Consider the following 15,200-nt stretch of genomic DNA (forward strand, 5'->3'; position numbering starts at 1 on the left):
CCACCACTACCCTGCAAAGCCTGGAAGTACAGACTGATACAGAGAATCTCCACCTATCATTATCCCATCGTCTTTAGATCCATCATTCTTTGCTGATAATCTAATATATAGCTTTACATAATGATACAAAACTCAAAATCCCCTATATAAAGCCATATAGTTAAAGGGGTGTGTATGAAGTCGCTTCAGCTTACTGATATCAGTGTCAGTTGTTTCTGAACTTTTGCATTTCTTCCGACACAGGAAAGTAAACTCATCCACTTTTATATCTCAGTCAATAACAGTAAAGTGCTTGGAGGGGGCTGGCCACCCAGCTCAGTGCTTGCAGGGGGCTGGACACCCAGCTCAGAGCTTGGAGGGGGCTGGACACCCAGCTCAGAGCTTGGAGGGGGCTGGACACCCAGCTCAGAGCTTGGAGGGGGCTGGACACCCAGCTCAGAGCTTGGAGGGGGCTGGACACCCAGCTCAGAGCTTGGAGGGGGCTGGACACCCAGCTCAGAGCTTGGAGGGGGCTGGACACCCAGCTCAGAGCTTGGAGGGGGCTGGACACCCAGCTCAGAGCTTGGAGGGGGCTGGACACCCAGCTCAGAGCTTGGAGGGGGCTGGCCACCCAGCTCAGAGCTTGGAGGGGGCTGGCCACCCAGCTCAGAGCTTGGAGGGGGCTGGCCACCCAGCTCAGAGCTTGGAGGGGGCTGGCCACCCAGCTCAGAGCTTGGAGGGGGCTGGCCACCCAGCTCAGTGCTTGGAGGGGGCTGGCCACCCAGCTCAGCGCTTGGAGGGGGCTGGCCACCCAGCTCAGCGCTTGGAGGGGGCTGGCCACCCAGCTCAGCGCTTGCAGGGGCCTGGCCACCCAGCTCAGCGCTTGCAGGGGCCTGGCCACCCAGCTCAGCGCTTGCAGGGGCCTGGCCACCCAGCTCAGCGCTTGGAGGGGGCTGGCCACCCAGCTCAGCGCTTGGAGGGGGCTGGCCACCCAGCTCAGCGCTTGGAGGGGGCTGGCCACCCAGCTCAGCGCTTGGAGGGGGCTGGCCACCCAGCTCAGCGCTTGGAGGGGGCTGGCCACCCAGCTCAGCGCTTGGAGGGGGCTGGCCACCCAGCTCAGCGCTTGGAGGGGGCTGGCCACCCAGCTCAGCGCTTGGAGGGGGCCGGCCACCCAGCTCAGCGCTTGGAGGGGGCCGGCCACCCAGCTCAGTGCTTGGAGGGGGCCTGGCCACCCAGCTCAGTACTTGCAGGGGCCTGGCCACCCAGCTCAGTACTTGCAGGGGCCTGGCCACCCAGCTCAGTGCTTGCAGGGGCCTGGCCACCCAGCTCAGTGCTTGCAGGGGCCTGGCCACCCAGCTCAGTGCTTGCAGGGGCCTGGCCACCCAGCTCAGTGCTTGCAGGGGCCTGGCCACCCAGCTCAGTGCTTGCAGGGGCCTGGCCACCCAGCTCAGTGCTTGCAGGGGCCTGGCCACCCAGCTCAGTGCTTGCAGGGGCCTGGCCACCCAGCTCAGTGCTTGCAGGGGCCTGGCCACCCAGCTCAGTGCTTGCAGGGGCCTGGCCACCCAGCTCAGTGCTTGGAGGGGGCTGGCCACCCAGCTCAGAGCATGGACGGGCCTGGCCATCCAGCTCAGTGCTTAAACTCTGCCACCCCTCTTATTTTTCTCTGTGTTTGCTTTAATGGAAAAGGGGGCTGGCTTAACTATAGAAGTAAGCCAGAACTGCCCCCTTTAAGCCGGCCACTGGTCATGTACTGACACTGAGAAGGGTGGAAAGTTCCCTATCTGTGTAAGAGAAAATCTGGAAGTGCCAATTAGAGTTTATACCAATCGTTTTGTACAACCCAGTCCATCAGTTCTGGCACTAATCTTTGCCCAATAGATGGGACCTATGATAACTGCTTCTTTCCTGACGGCATACGAGACTCTTATTTTGATTCGCTGGCCTGTCGCAATGTCGCATGTAATTACGCCGTTACGATGATGTCGGGTCATATGGATCGATTTGCACCAACTGAACGCTAGTGTCGTTACCAAGATACTAGAAAAGTATACTAGTAAGCATAATCAATGAAAACTCCTTTCTCTGACTGGACAACCCCTTTAAAGAGGATCTTTTGCTCTTATTTTATTCCTACTTCTTCCCTGAGTATTCCATTTTATTTTATATAAAACCACCATACGGTTCCAGAGATATGGGCCTTTTTGTTTAGTGCAAATTTTTATGTCTTTTACCCAGGGGGCGTGGCTCACAGCAGCGGCACGCCCCCGAGGATCTAGTGAGCCACACCCCCATCATAAAAAAAAACCCATAAAAATTACCACTAAATAAAAGTGATCCATATCTTTGTAATTGTATAGTGGACTTTAAAAGAACAAAAAAATACACAGAGGGCATAAAATAGGAGCAAAAAGGGTCCACTTTAGAACTGGTGACAGGTGGTCTTAAAAACTGTAAAATTCTGACTTCCTACATCAACTACTAGAGGCAGTTTACTGCATACTTATTCATCACTGAGTTCTTTGTAAAATCAGTATGCAATTAGCTCCCTCTAGTGGTGGCTGCAGGAAGGCAGAATTAAATCCTTTAACTGAAGATCTAATGATCCATGAAACAAAAATAAAGTATTTTGAAAGCATCTCACTAAGGAAAGTAAATCACATAGTGTATGAATTTGCTTTAACTTTGGCGACATATACAACGGTTGCATAGGTTGGGCGTTTGAGTTGGGAGATTGTGAACTGAAACTAAGCAGATTCCAAAATCCTAAAACAAACGAGCATTACATAAGAGGAAAAATGTCAACGCTTAAATCTTAAACTTTTGAACTTTTTCTGATAAAGGGGACCCTGGCTCGGAAAATACAAGCCGGCCATTTATGCCTCCATGTGCATGACTAGAGGGAGGCCTGGAATGCAAAACACACCTAAGTGCGGAGAGATTATCAAAGGAATAAGATTACTGCATTGTGCCCAGAAATAACTCCAATGTGAAGAACAATGAGTAACACGCTGCAAGGAAGAAACACGGCACAGATCTGAGGAATTGAGATCTGCCAAGAGGATTAAACTGTGCACGTACACCGTACATACAGCGCGGTGCAAAAAGGTACCCGCCCGACATGTCAACTTTATTTACCACTTGTATTTCCAATGAATTAACAATTCGGGATCATTATTTTTTAGAATTCTATATTGTGTTGTTCCTCCTGGGAGTGTCTAAAACTGACAACTGGGCGTTACACTAACATTTTGTCAATAGAATGTGCCCCTATACAGTCTGGACAGTGTTAGGAGTGTGTAGGGACAACCCCACTGACTATGGGTAATGGTACCACACTGGTGTCAATGGTGGTCCTTGATTATTAAAGGGGTCCAAAATGATAAGTCTGCAGTCACTCTGTGTGACTGCAGACTTGTGAATCACCCCACTGTGAGCTGCGGGGATTCACCGGTTTCTCAGCCGGGACCGGAAGGTATGTATGAGTTATACATACTCCCAGCCAGAGCCCGTCCAGTGGGTGTGGCCTCGCTCCGTATACTTGTATGGAGAGAGACCGCGCCGACTAGCCGGCCACACCCACTGGACGACTGCATCACTAGACGGGGCGTGGGCTCGCTCTATACAAATGTATGGAGCGAGGCCATGACCACGGGCCAGGAGTATGTATATGTAACTCATACATACCCGCCGGTGCGGCGAATCCCCGCAGCGCACAGTGCCTGCACTGGGGGTACTCATAAGTCTGCATTCACACAGAGTGACTGCAGACATCACTTTGGACCGGAAAACCTCTTTAAAGAGGTTGTCCACCACTGGAAAATCCCATCTTCATTGCTAAAGTGCCCCATAGAAAATAAATAAAAACACAATCACCTCCTGGACTGGTGCCGTTCCCCGGCTGTATTTCCCAATTGTTATGTCATGTGACCGCTGCAGTCAATCAACGGCTGCAGTTTTCACTATTATACCAGAGTGGCACATGTCAGGTGACTGCCGGGAGACACAGTGGCAACATTGCTGGAATGGCGCCAATCTGGGAGGTATGTTTTCTTTTACATGGGGCACTTGAGCACGAATTGTCCTGTAATGGACAACCCCTTTAACCAAAGGCGAATCAGTTTCATTGGTTTTGTACCTTAATATGCCGCTCGTAGTTTTGTTTCAAGGCAGATTCCTCACTTTGCTGAATTTTTTGCAGAAGGGATTCCAGCTGGCTTTTCAGGTCAGTAATGGTTTCCTATAAAAGCAGAAATATGGAAAAATGTATTTCCACATTATACATATAAACACCTTAAAGGGGTTGTTATTAGCTGTTGCATCTAGATAGGGAATGAATGGAGAGGTGGCCATGAATATACAAGCACGTGACGACCTCTCTGTTCATTCACTGTCCAGCAGAATGTGAGGCAGGACGGGGCTTCAGGGGCCTCCATTCTGCAGATCAGTTCTGTGTAAAAGCCATGAAGGCCTATGATGGAAATATTCCTTTAAATTTGGTGCTTACCGTAAGTGAGGCCTTTTCTTGCTCAACGCTTTTTTGCAGCTCTGTGGGAAAAAAAGTAAAGTTATTAATAATCAAGGATTGTAAGAACTGAAATATAAAAAAAAACAACAACACAAAGCCTAAACTATAGTAATATAAAATACCACAGAAAAGCTTCATGATAATACAAAGTATGTGCTAATGCTATACAGTCATGGCTGAAAGTGATGGCACCCTTTTTCTCTGCCATCCACGTCCAGGGAGATTAGCTCCAGTGCCATGGGTTGTAAACTTCTTGATTATGTTACATATCGTGGACAAAGGAAAATCAGGATCTCTGGAGATGGACTTGAAAAATATCAACAATCTCAAGGTTACAACAATTTTGGTTCTCAAGTCCTCAGACAGTTCTCTTCTCCTCTTTCTGTTCTTCATGCTTAGTGTGGCACACACAATGCAAAAATTGAGTCAACTTCTCCCCTTTTTATCTGGTTTCAGGTGTGATTGTCATATTGCACACACCTGTTATTTGCCACAGGTGAGTTTGAACGAGCATCACATGCTTGAAACAAAGTTGTCTACCCAGAGTTTTGGAAAGGTGTCAACAATTTTGTCAGGCCCATTTTTGGGGTTTTATGTAAAATGATGTCCAATTTGCCTTTTTTTCCTCTCTTTTTATGTGTTGCTCCAATACATACAAAGGAAATAAACGTGTATAACAAAACATGGGTAATTGCAAGAATTTTCTGGGAGAGATTCTTCATTTTCTGGAACAATTTCAAGGGTGCCACCACTTTCAGCCATGACTGTAGAACACACCATGATAATACTATGCATGTGCTAATAATATAAAATAACACGGAAAAACTACACTAACATTTTTCATGTTTTCTATATCTCTCACTAGGGTCTTTGGGTATTATAAGGTTGCCACTCAATGTATATATGGCCTGTGTACTGTGCTGCAATTCATGAAAATGTAGTAAATAAATCAACATTGGATTGGTGATAACATGACTGTTCAGATGGTGAATAGCCATGGCAGCTTCAGTGGTGGACAGTGATGCCCTCAAAACGCACTAATGGCATTCCTAAGGGTTGCCATGGAAGTTGCGGCCTAGCAAATGTCCCCAAGCCAGTCCTGTAGTACAGCAGAACTTCAGAAGAATGCTGTGCTCTCCAGCTCCCCCTGCTGGCAGCCCAGCTCAGTGCCATAATACATATGGATATGTAGACCATTTTATGTGTATTGGCGCAACCCCACTTTCCCCTGACAGCAGTGTACATTATTTACCTGCCATTTTCACATCCATTTCTGTCTTCATTTCTGAGGTCTTTTCTAAAAGCCGCTGCTCTGTTTCCACTTCTGCATCTCTCTTTGCCTGTAACAAGCATTTACGGCTTATTCACATCCATCAGAAAGCATCTGCAGGTACCCCCAGGGGATTAAGCACCGGCAGATTGGCGCTAAAATTTCCCCGCGGATTTAAGAAGTATCATAAAGAAACCTCTGCTGCCGATTTCTCCTCTCTTAGCAGGGTTTTCATGCCGATTCGGTGCATTCTGGCCTCCTACAGTCCCGCTGTAACCATCACAAGGGACGTTATGTCACCACAGGAGACTGGGATGCACCGGCATGGAAACCCAGCCAGTAGGGGAAAAATCAGTATCAAAAATTAACATCATGGTTTTTTTTTTTTTACTTTTGGGACTTGTGGATTGTGGAGGTCCATGTAGCTTGCAAAGCCGGACAACAGTACTGAGTTGGTCTGTAATATGGACTTTTATGTGAACGCACCTGTCCCTTCAGCTCATGTTCCAGCTCTTCTAGCTTGAGACTGTTGGCCTTTTCCAGGGCCACCTTCTCCTCCTGGAATCTCTGAAGTAGACTTCGGATTTCCTGCTCATAGTCCTTGATCTTTTGAGTCCCATTATCTACAAATTAGGTGAAAAAAACAAATGGAGACTATGGTGGAACCCACCAGGCTATGGTGGAACCCAACAGGCTATGGTGGAACCCAACAAACAACGTCTATACAGATTTATAACATTATCTAAAACAAAACAATTTGCTGACAACGTAAAGGAAACCACTGATAACAGTATTCACGAGGGTCAGCGTTTAAGGAGTTGTCCACTACCTCATACTCAGCTCCACCAGTGTCCCCTGCTGCTCTCCTGGTTTCCTCTACCTCTCAGGGACGCAGATTGGCTGCAGTGGGTTATGTTTCCTAGCCGGAAGTAAAAGCTAAGAGACTTTTTATTTTTGTTCAGAAAGAGCATGGCCACTGCAGCCAATCAGAAGCCCACAATAAGCTGCAGCGGTCACCTGATGCTCTGTAAAGGAAGAGGACACCAGAAGACCGGAAAGAAAGAAAGTGAGGTCCCATAGATAGGGGGTTTTTTTGGGGGGGGAGGTGGGGGAGGGATCCAAGGGGTTCCGTTTCTCCTGGTTACCCCTTGGACAAGCAAAGCCTGGCCTGCCAAAGTGAGGAGACCTCTTCAGAGAGGAAGAGGACTAGAACCCTAGTGTCACCTACTGGAAGTAGCAATCCTAAAAATCAATATCAACCCTTTAAATGTGCCTTGCCACAGGACTTGGGATAAAAGCCAAACCAGAATCTCAATTTACAGACACTGTTTCGGGGTGCTGCCCCTCATCAGTGCAAAGTGTGAGATCTGGTTTGGCTAGGTGAGAGGCGTTTGACTCGAGATCCAAGGGATAACGTTTCTCTTTGTTGAGAGTGACAAGCCAAGTCAGGCCAGCCAATGTGAGGAGACCTCTAAGCCTTGCAATGCTCCTCTGGGAAATCAAATATGCAAATTGCCTCTTCAGAGAGGAAGAGGACTAGAACTCTAGTGCCACCTATTGGAAGTAGCAATCCTAAAAGTCAATATAGCCCCTTTAATGAGCCTTGCCACATGACTTAAAAAAAGAAGAAATTCAACGGGTTTATTTTTAGAATTGGACGACACCCTGTCCGCCCCCTGTGCTCAGATATTAATTATACAACAAAGAATTACAGAGAAACTTTCTCACCATTTAAATCATTTAACTCTTGCGCGTTCTTTGCCTTGCGACGTCTCTAAATTAAAAGAAAAAACAAGATGTCATGATAAGGACCTTTATATACTGGATCAAGTTGGGTATTATAGTCAATGGATCTTAAAAGGCATGAGGTTGTCATATTAGTCTTGTGATGTACAGTACAGACCAAAAGTTTGGACACACCTTCTCATTTAAAGATTTTTCTGTATTTTCAAAGCAAAAGGTGGCTACTTTGAAGAACCTAGAATATAAGACATATTTTCAGTTGTTTCACACTTTTTTGTTAAGTATATAATTCCACATGTGTTAATTCATAGTTTTGATGCCTTCAGTGTGAATGTACAATTTTCATAGTCATGAAAATACAGAAAAATCTTTAAATGAGAAGGTGTGTCCAAACTTTTGGTCTGTACTGTATGTGTACTCCTATTTTCTTTAATGTTCTATCAAACTTTTTCTAGACGGCACACAAACTTCAGTCCGGGTCATCAACATTACCCAACAGGTGCACTTTAATCTTTTCACCGCCAAAGATGATTGCCAGGACTAGAATGTGTGTGCTCTTATCACCATATGGGTTGTCGTCGCAGCCGGGGGTCTACAAAAGGCTCCTGTCGCTGCCATATTTAAATGGTTCTTCTCATGTTGTATCAGGAGCAGCTCACAGCTCTGCAGACTCCTTACTTTCTGGTGTCTTGCAGGGCGCGAACTTCTCCTTGAGTGACAGTTCAGGTGAACAGAAGAACCACAACGAGTTTTTGACGCAGAGAGTTTTTGCTGCGTCAAAAATGCAGCGACTTACAGTTCTGCTAAAGTGGATGGATGTATAGAAATCTCATGCCCTCTGGGCTTTATTTATTTTTTTTATTTAGCGCAAACTGACCAGCGGTGCGCGTTTTAAATCAGCATGTCAATTTCTCTTGCAGGATACCCTGAGTTTTAGGTGCGGATTTTCCCACTAGACTTGCATTAGGTGAGGAAAATCCGCAGGAAAAAAAAATAAAAACACACACGCGTTTTTATTAAGTCTCTGCGGTGTAAAAACAACAAGAACATATGCAATTCATACATATCTATATCAATAAAGTTTTGTCAAACCCAATTACCAGGAAGCTTAGTACAAGTTTTACTGTAACACCCTCAGCTATCAGTGTCTGATGAAGTCTTCACTACTATCACTATATTGATATATAGAGAAAACAGGGCATTGGAACAAGCACACAGCTCGGGACAGTGAGTGCAGTGATGGCTTGGTGATGGGGGAATGTGACGCTTCAAGACTGATCAATGAGCTGGAGAGAGGGGACAGGTATGTTAGGAGTTAACCCCTCTCCTGGAACGTAACAAGTGCGCACACTAGTCCTTGGTCTGGTGGCCGAGCTCCATATTCCATGTGCACAAAAGACCAATTGTCTGCATGGAAAAAATAAAAATCGCCGCATATACTACTTTCTAGTATAGTTGTAGTCATCGGAATGATGGAGATTGGCCTCTTCAGTTTTGACATTATCTGCGTTACTCACCTGCCTCGACCCCAGTCCTGCTTTCCACTCCCATGGCAGCATCCAATTGCTATAGTCTACAATGGGTTTTCCAATTAACTCCTTTGACATTATCACATAATGCCTTTTAAAGCCATGTTCACATGTTCAGTATTTGGTCAGCATGTTACATCAGTATTTGTAAGCCAAAACCAGGAGTGGGTGATAAATACAGAAGTGGTGACGTGTTTCTATTATACTTTTCCTCTGATTGCTCCACTCCTGATTTTGGCTTATAAATACTGATGTAAAATACTGACCAAGTACTGAACGTAGCCTAGACAACTATGCTCTGTTTGAGTATTCAGTAAGCTTTGTATTCAGTTACCATGTAATAAAGTTTGTCTATTATTTTTATGATTATTATAGCACCATTTATTCCATGGCGCTTTACATGTGAAAGGGATATACAAAGCACAAGCAATTACAATCATTTTAAACAATACAAGTCAGCGACTGGTACAGGAGGAGAGAGGACCCTGCCCGCAAGGGCTCACAATCTACAAGTATTTATCTGCTGTAACCATAACAAAAATCTTCTCTTCTGCTGTTCACACTACAATATTGCTGAAAAAGTGTTACTTTACTTTGCAGCAAAGTATTCAGTTAGCCTATTCATCACTGTGGCCTGCAGTTAATCATTTGTTTGTTGATTGCCTATGTCCCTGCTAAAGATGATCTGTATGCTGCTAGTATACAATTCTGCTGTTAACCATTTGTTTACTGCAAGTTCTGGAATGACTTTACATCTACACTTGTATATTTACACTCTTAACTTTGTCTTCTGGTGTTTCCTGCTCTGCTAGTCTGTCTGCTGTCCTGATACTCACCGATTCACGTGCCATCCGGCAAGTCGTGCCCACTGTGCTATCGCCTTCGGCCTGTGCTGCTCACTGTGACCTACATCTTAGAGAATCCATCTTACTGGGTGAACCCATAACAATCTGCTTATAGATATAGAGATAAGTGGCATGTATGATCTCTGTGTATTTTGCATTTTTATAATTAGTAACCATAAACATGAAATTTTAGGCATTTTATACAAATCGTTAAGCTTTGATGCAAAATTGCATGAAGGCGCCAATAAGTTTAGTGTGTCAGATGGCATTTTTTGTTTGCCAAGAATCTACTTTTAGAAAATAAATGGGGACATGAAATTTTACATTTATAATTCACAGTAATTCACCCCTGGCAGTGAAATGGTTAGATACATTTCGCAGAGCATTACACTTTCTCGGGTAATCGGATACAACATGTGAGCTGATACTTTGCCTAAACTCTTTATTTTTCGCGATAGTTGATCTCAATCCCGCAGCAAGACCACGGTGATGACGTTTTCCCTCAGGGTAGAAACAGGATGCAGCAGTACCACATCCTGCTCACTCAGGGTTCACTGGACTGAAAAAAAAGAATGAAACGGAGGGGCTGCTCTAGACGTTTTCTCAATTCTCTTCATTGTTTCAGCCGTCAAATCTTAAGGCTTTTTTCTTTTTACATAGACCGAAAATCATTTGAAAGATTGTTCTTAAAAACTCGTTCCCCATCATTGTACCAAACAAATATGTCATCGATCCACCGACGACACATCAAATGCTTGATCACAGAATAAAAATAGTCGCGATCAGTAGCACATCTTCTCATATGAAAAGGAGAAGTCCTGCTGATAATATGCAAACTTTATGGGTGACTAAAGTAATGAATTAAAAGGGTTGTCTGAGAGTAAAAAAAAAAATTATATATATTTTTATTAGGTATTAAACATAAAAATAATCACCTTTTCGTGCTTCCGAGTATCTAGCATATGTTGCACCGGAGGATTCCGCCAACTTCAGAAATATTGTGTCACAGGTGTATCAGAGGCCTGGGTGTATATATACCTGATGTGTCAGAGGGAGGTGCCGGCAATATTCATTACTACCTGTGAGGCTTTAGCAAGAGCAGTACTTCGTCCTCTCTGGAGCTTGAGGCCGAGTTCGCATTTGTCTGGAGTTGTCTTAAGCTAAGCATTCTCCCTCTGTTTGTCTACCCCTGTTGTCTATAGTTTAGTGGGGATCGACCAGTGCTCATCCCCTCCCATCCCTAGTATTAGCCATACGCCAGGGAAAGACAGGACAAGGCACACGTGCAGAGATTGCTGAAGAGGCAATATAGGGACGGTAGTTGAGACAGGGTGACGCTAGATCACAGACTAGGAGGTCTCCACTTACCCCTTTCCCTAGTGTCTGGGCTCCCTTTCCCTCTGTGTTGCACCAAGTCTTTCCTACACCTGGCGTGACATATTGTCTGCGCCATTCAGAAGGCCCAGCACCACTGCAGCTTATAATTGGCTGCAGCGGTCAGAGCAGGTCATCTGATATTTCTGCGATTTTTTTTGTCCTAACAGTTTCCATGGGCCTGTTCTAAAAAGATTTTTAAATGAGCACAAATTTACTTTTTTTTTTATTTTTATATCGGTCAATGCTCTGACTACATCGGCATAACAGCTGAGGTCCGTGATCGGCTACAGCGTTGATCTGCTGTAGTCACGACGTCACCGACTACACTGTGCGGCCCCGTCAAAGACCTTTGCAGACCAAGGTGCAACAAGGCTGCTATTAAAAGTTAAGTGTGAGCAGAATCAGTCTATATAGGGTTTGTTTGTAGACTGTAGCTATTGAGATACATAGCTGTGCTTAGGAGCTGTATACACAGAATGGCAGGCTATTAACCAGGGCTATCTGCACATTTGCTTCATCTCTTCTATACTGAAATGTATCTAAAATAAAAGTTTTAAAAAGTAAGACTAGTTTCTGTCAATTGCTATACGTCTGAATTTTCTCACCCATATTATCCCTTTGAAAGCTATAGACACTTAATATGGAGAAAATGAGATTTATATATGTTAGTTATTATGTTTCGTTAATAAAATACCACTGTTTTAATCTTCATTTTCAAACTCCCTGATAGGCAGTTTACAGCCTGATCCAAGTTTTCAGATTTTTCTTGTTGGAGTGTCTCTCCCTGTAATATAGGCTGGATGTGAGGTCTGTGTTTATTCAGTGTACAGAGGTTTTCAGTAGCTAACATAGCATAACAGCTTCTACTTCCTCTTCATGTACTTTTCTCCTTGTCTATAGCTGGTTTTCAGTGCCCTCTGAGATGCTTTCTCCATCTCCCAGGGAAGGACATACCATTGGTGCAACCTGTGGAGCTGCACAGGGGTCCAAGAGGAAAGAGGGCCACTACTACCTCCAAAGCAGGTGGACTTGGGCAGTATGATGACTATTTTGAACTGGAAAAGGGCCTGCGTCCACTACTGCCATCTCCAATCAGTGGTGATCTGTGTACAACCTCCTTCCTGCTGCTATCTCTAATACAGAGAGAAGGGAGGAGGAGAGCAAAGAAATCTGTCAGAATCAGGAGCCCTAATAGATTTGTAACATTTTTTTCACAGCAATCAGATAAAGGACTTACAGAACACTGTTCAGCAGCAAAATGGTAGAAGTTTTTCAACGAACACCATAAAAAGTTGTTTTTTTAGTGGTTAGCACTATAGTCTTGCAGAACCTTTGGGGTTCTGGGTTTAAAACCCACCATCTGTAAGTAATTTGTATGTTCTCCCCGTGCTTGAGTGGGTTTTTCACAGGTATTTCATTTTCTCCCACACTCCAAGGACATACTGATATGGAATTTAGATTGCTATGGAATAAATGGCGCTATATAAGCGAGTAACATAAATATGGACAAAGCAGGCCTCCAGCATAAGGCCGATTTGGCAACGAGCAAAAAAGCAACATAGAGATTTGGCAGAATCCAGTTGTAATAATAGGATTTAATTAATGGGAAGCCCTTTGCAGCAACCTGTATATTTTTGGATTAGAGTTAGACACTTGTAGACCGAGGAAATTACATTGCATAACCTGGCACATTTTCTTTAATCTCACACCCTATAAAGAGTCCTGGTCGGGACTATAACAACAGCTTCGCAATTGGGAAACACCAGAAAGACTATAGCTGAGTGCCCATACAGTGCACACAGTCACGCGCTCATTGCACCAGGTTCACACAGACAAAAGTAGGTGCAGTAGAAAGAGGAGCTGTCAGCACAAAATGACTGTTCAAACCAAGCACAGGTGATTGACACACCCATTACATGGCCAAACAGTTCAGTGCACCTTCCCACCTACTTGTTTTCCATCTATCTCTGGAGATAGAAGGAAAACTAGTCGTTGAAAAAGTGCACAGAAGTGCTAGGCCTCACTAAGGGTGCACAGAGTGTCTGTGCTGGGTTAGAACGATCATTTTGTGCTGACAGATTCCCTTTAATAGGTTCTGGTTGTGGCCAATAAAAAAATTAAGAAGTCTATTTCATTTTACTCACCTATATAGAATCGTATCACAGGTGCAGTCCAATATACACCGACGCAAACAATGGAGAAGATGGAGAACTTAATTTCTCCATCTTCTCCATTGTTTGCGTCGGTGTATATTGGAGTGCACTTGGATGAGTTTGCGCCGTCCGATACACGCTGCCAACCTCAGCATGCAGCAATTCTTTTTTTTCACGGCATGAGAAAAAAAAAAAAAAAAGCTAGTCGGCACTACTCGATATTATAACATTGGCGCGAGTGCTATCCGATGTACTAAGACCACACTTTGCAATAGTCCGTCCCCAGCCAAGGGCAGACTGCGCAATAGTCCGTCCCCAGCTATGGACTTTTGCAGAGTCTGACCCAGGCTGGAGATGAACTATAACCATAGGAAAACTCTCCAAAAAAACAAACAAGCAAAAAAAAACACAGAAAAACTACTGAAAAAACGACAAGACGCTTCAGTGAAAGAACCTCCAGAGTTTCCTGGCGTGTCTTCTACTTGAAAAACTCATTGTGTACGCATGGGTTTAAAAGACGCTGTGGGCACATAACCTGAGGGTGGATATTTAGCCAACTATATAGATTTTATCAACTACCTCTGCTATCGGGATACACCGGAAGAAATGGCAGAAGAGAGGTAGAACATGAGATAATGATTATGTTTAGTAAATATTTTGCATCCAGGATACACGATAACGATCCGAGAGAGTAACTTTCTTCGTTTGCACGTGTGAAGTCATTATAGGAATGAAAAGTGTCCGGGTGTCTCTCACGGACGACATCCCCTCGCCCCCTCTCCGGCGCGGCGCTGTCACGTTTGATAGAGGAGATATTTGGAAAACAGGAAAGTGGAGTGGAAAAAAGAAGAGGAATGTGTGAACATCAATGAGTCAGGCCTTGTGCGGGTGTGAAGTTCTGCGTTCTCTGCAGGTGACTCTCGTTGTGGTGATGGCTGCCATCATCATTCACTAGTTGGAGGTGCAGATCTCTCTATTTATACTGCAGCGTCCATCCGACCAAAGTCTAAAAAAGGAAAGAGGGAAATGTCCCAGCTGAATTTACAGCAATGATCCCCATTACTGACCCTTCTGGAAACTTCTACAGAAACAAAAAGACCTTTCCAGTCTCCTGACTACTGTATCCCCCGTGATAATAATTCTCGATCAGGAGGGTCGTTGGGCTCAAGAGGATTCAAGTAATAAATTAGGGCGCAGCAATCCTCGATCTCACGCTTTTCAGAATCTCCGCTTGCTTCAACTATATCCAGTGTAGACAATCCTCTGATCTGCAATTGGCAGCACCACAAAGCTCTTCTGTCCTGGTAGTTTGCTACTATATGTCAGTGTAGATAATATAGAGGTTGGGTCCCCACGACTTTAGGGGTTGTTTACTCAGATACCCTCAGAGAATTGATACTGGTGACCTATCCTAAGGCCGGATTTACACATCCGCGTGTCGCGGTTCGAGCATGGACCGGCCGTGGATCGCTAGACCCAAACTTGACAGACTATGAGGTTGCTGAGTTTGGGTTGAGAGACTTGCGGACAGTCCGTGCATCACTTTGTGCTCAGACTGACACATGGGTGCGTGAATGCAGCCTGAGCTTCTTCAGACATCTGTGAAAACCGGTCTGAGAATGACCCGAACGCAGCAACCTCAGATATATATGAAGCTGGCACACTCAGGTCAGGAGATCTGCAGCCAGTCTGTTCTAGGACTGAAGCAGCCTTAGGACTCATTCACACAGTCAGTGTTTAATGTACATGTGCTATCCGTTTTTTTTTTTCACAGATGGC

At 44.9% G+C, this 15,200-nt stretch overlaps 1 protein-coding gene across 1 annotated transcript in view; it reads right to left on the reverse strand.

The window, feature by feature from the left end:
- Positions 1-15,200, reverse strand: part of CCDC69 (coiled-coil domain containing 69) — a 36,164-nt gene that overhangs the window by 4,353 nt on the left and 16,611 nt on the right. Inside the window, exons 2-6 of the mRNA XM_073649822.1 lie at positions 7,503-7,548; positions 6,261-6,397; positions 5,757-5,844; positions 4,484-4,524; positions 4,115-4,216 (exon numbers count right to left, since the gene is read on the reverse strand). Of these exons, the coding sequence (XP_073505923.1) occupies positions 4,115-4,216; positions 4,484-4,524; positions 5,757-5,844; positions 6,261-6,397; positions 7,503-7,548 (414 nt within the window). The remainder of the gene's footprint in view (positions 1-4,114; positions 4,217-4,483; positions 4,525-5,756; positions 5,845-6,260; positions 6,398-7,502; positions 7,549-15,200) is intronic.

This window comes from Phyllobates terribilis, unplaced genomic scaffold, assembly GCF_046119375.1.
Source record: "Phyllobates terribilis strain yellow unplaced genomic scaffold, ASM4611937v1 Scaffold_10__3_contigs__length_209671492, whole genome shotgun sequence".
Classification (NCBI taxonomy): Eukaryota; Metazoa; Chordata; class Amphibia; order Anura; family Dendrobatidae; genus Phyllobates; species Phyllobates terribilis.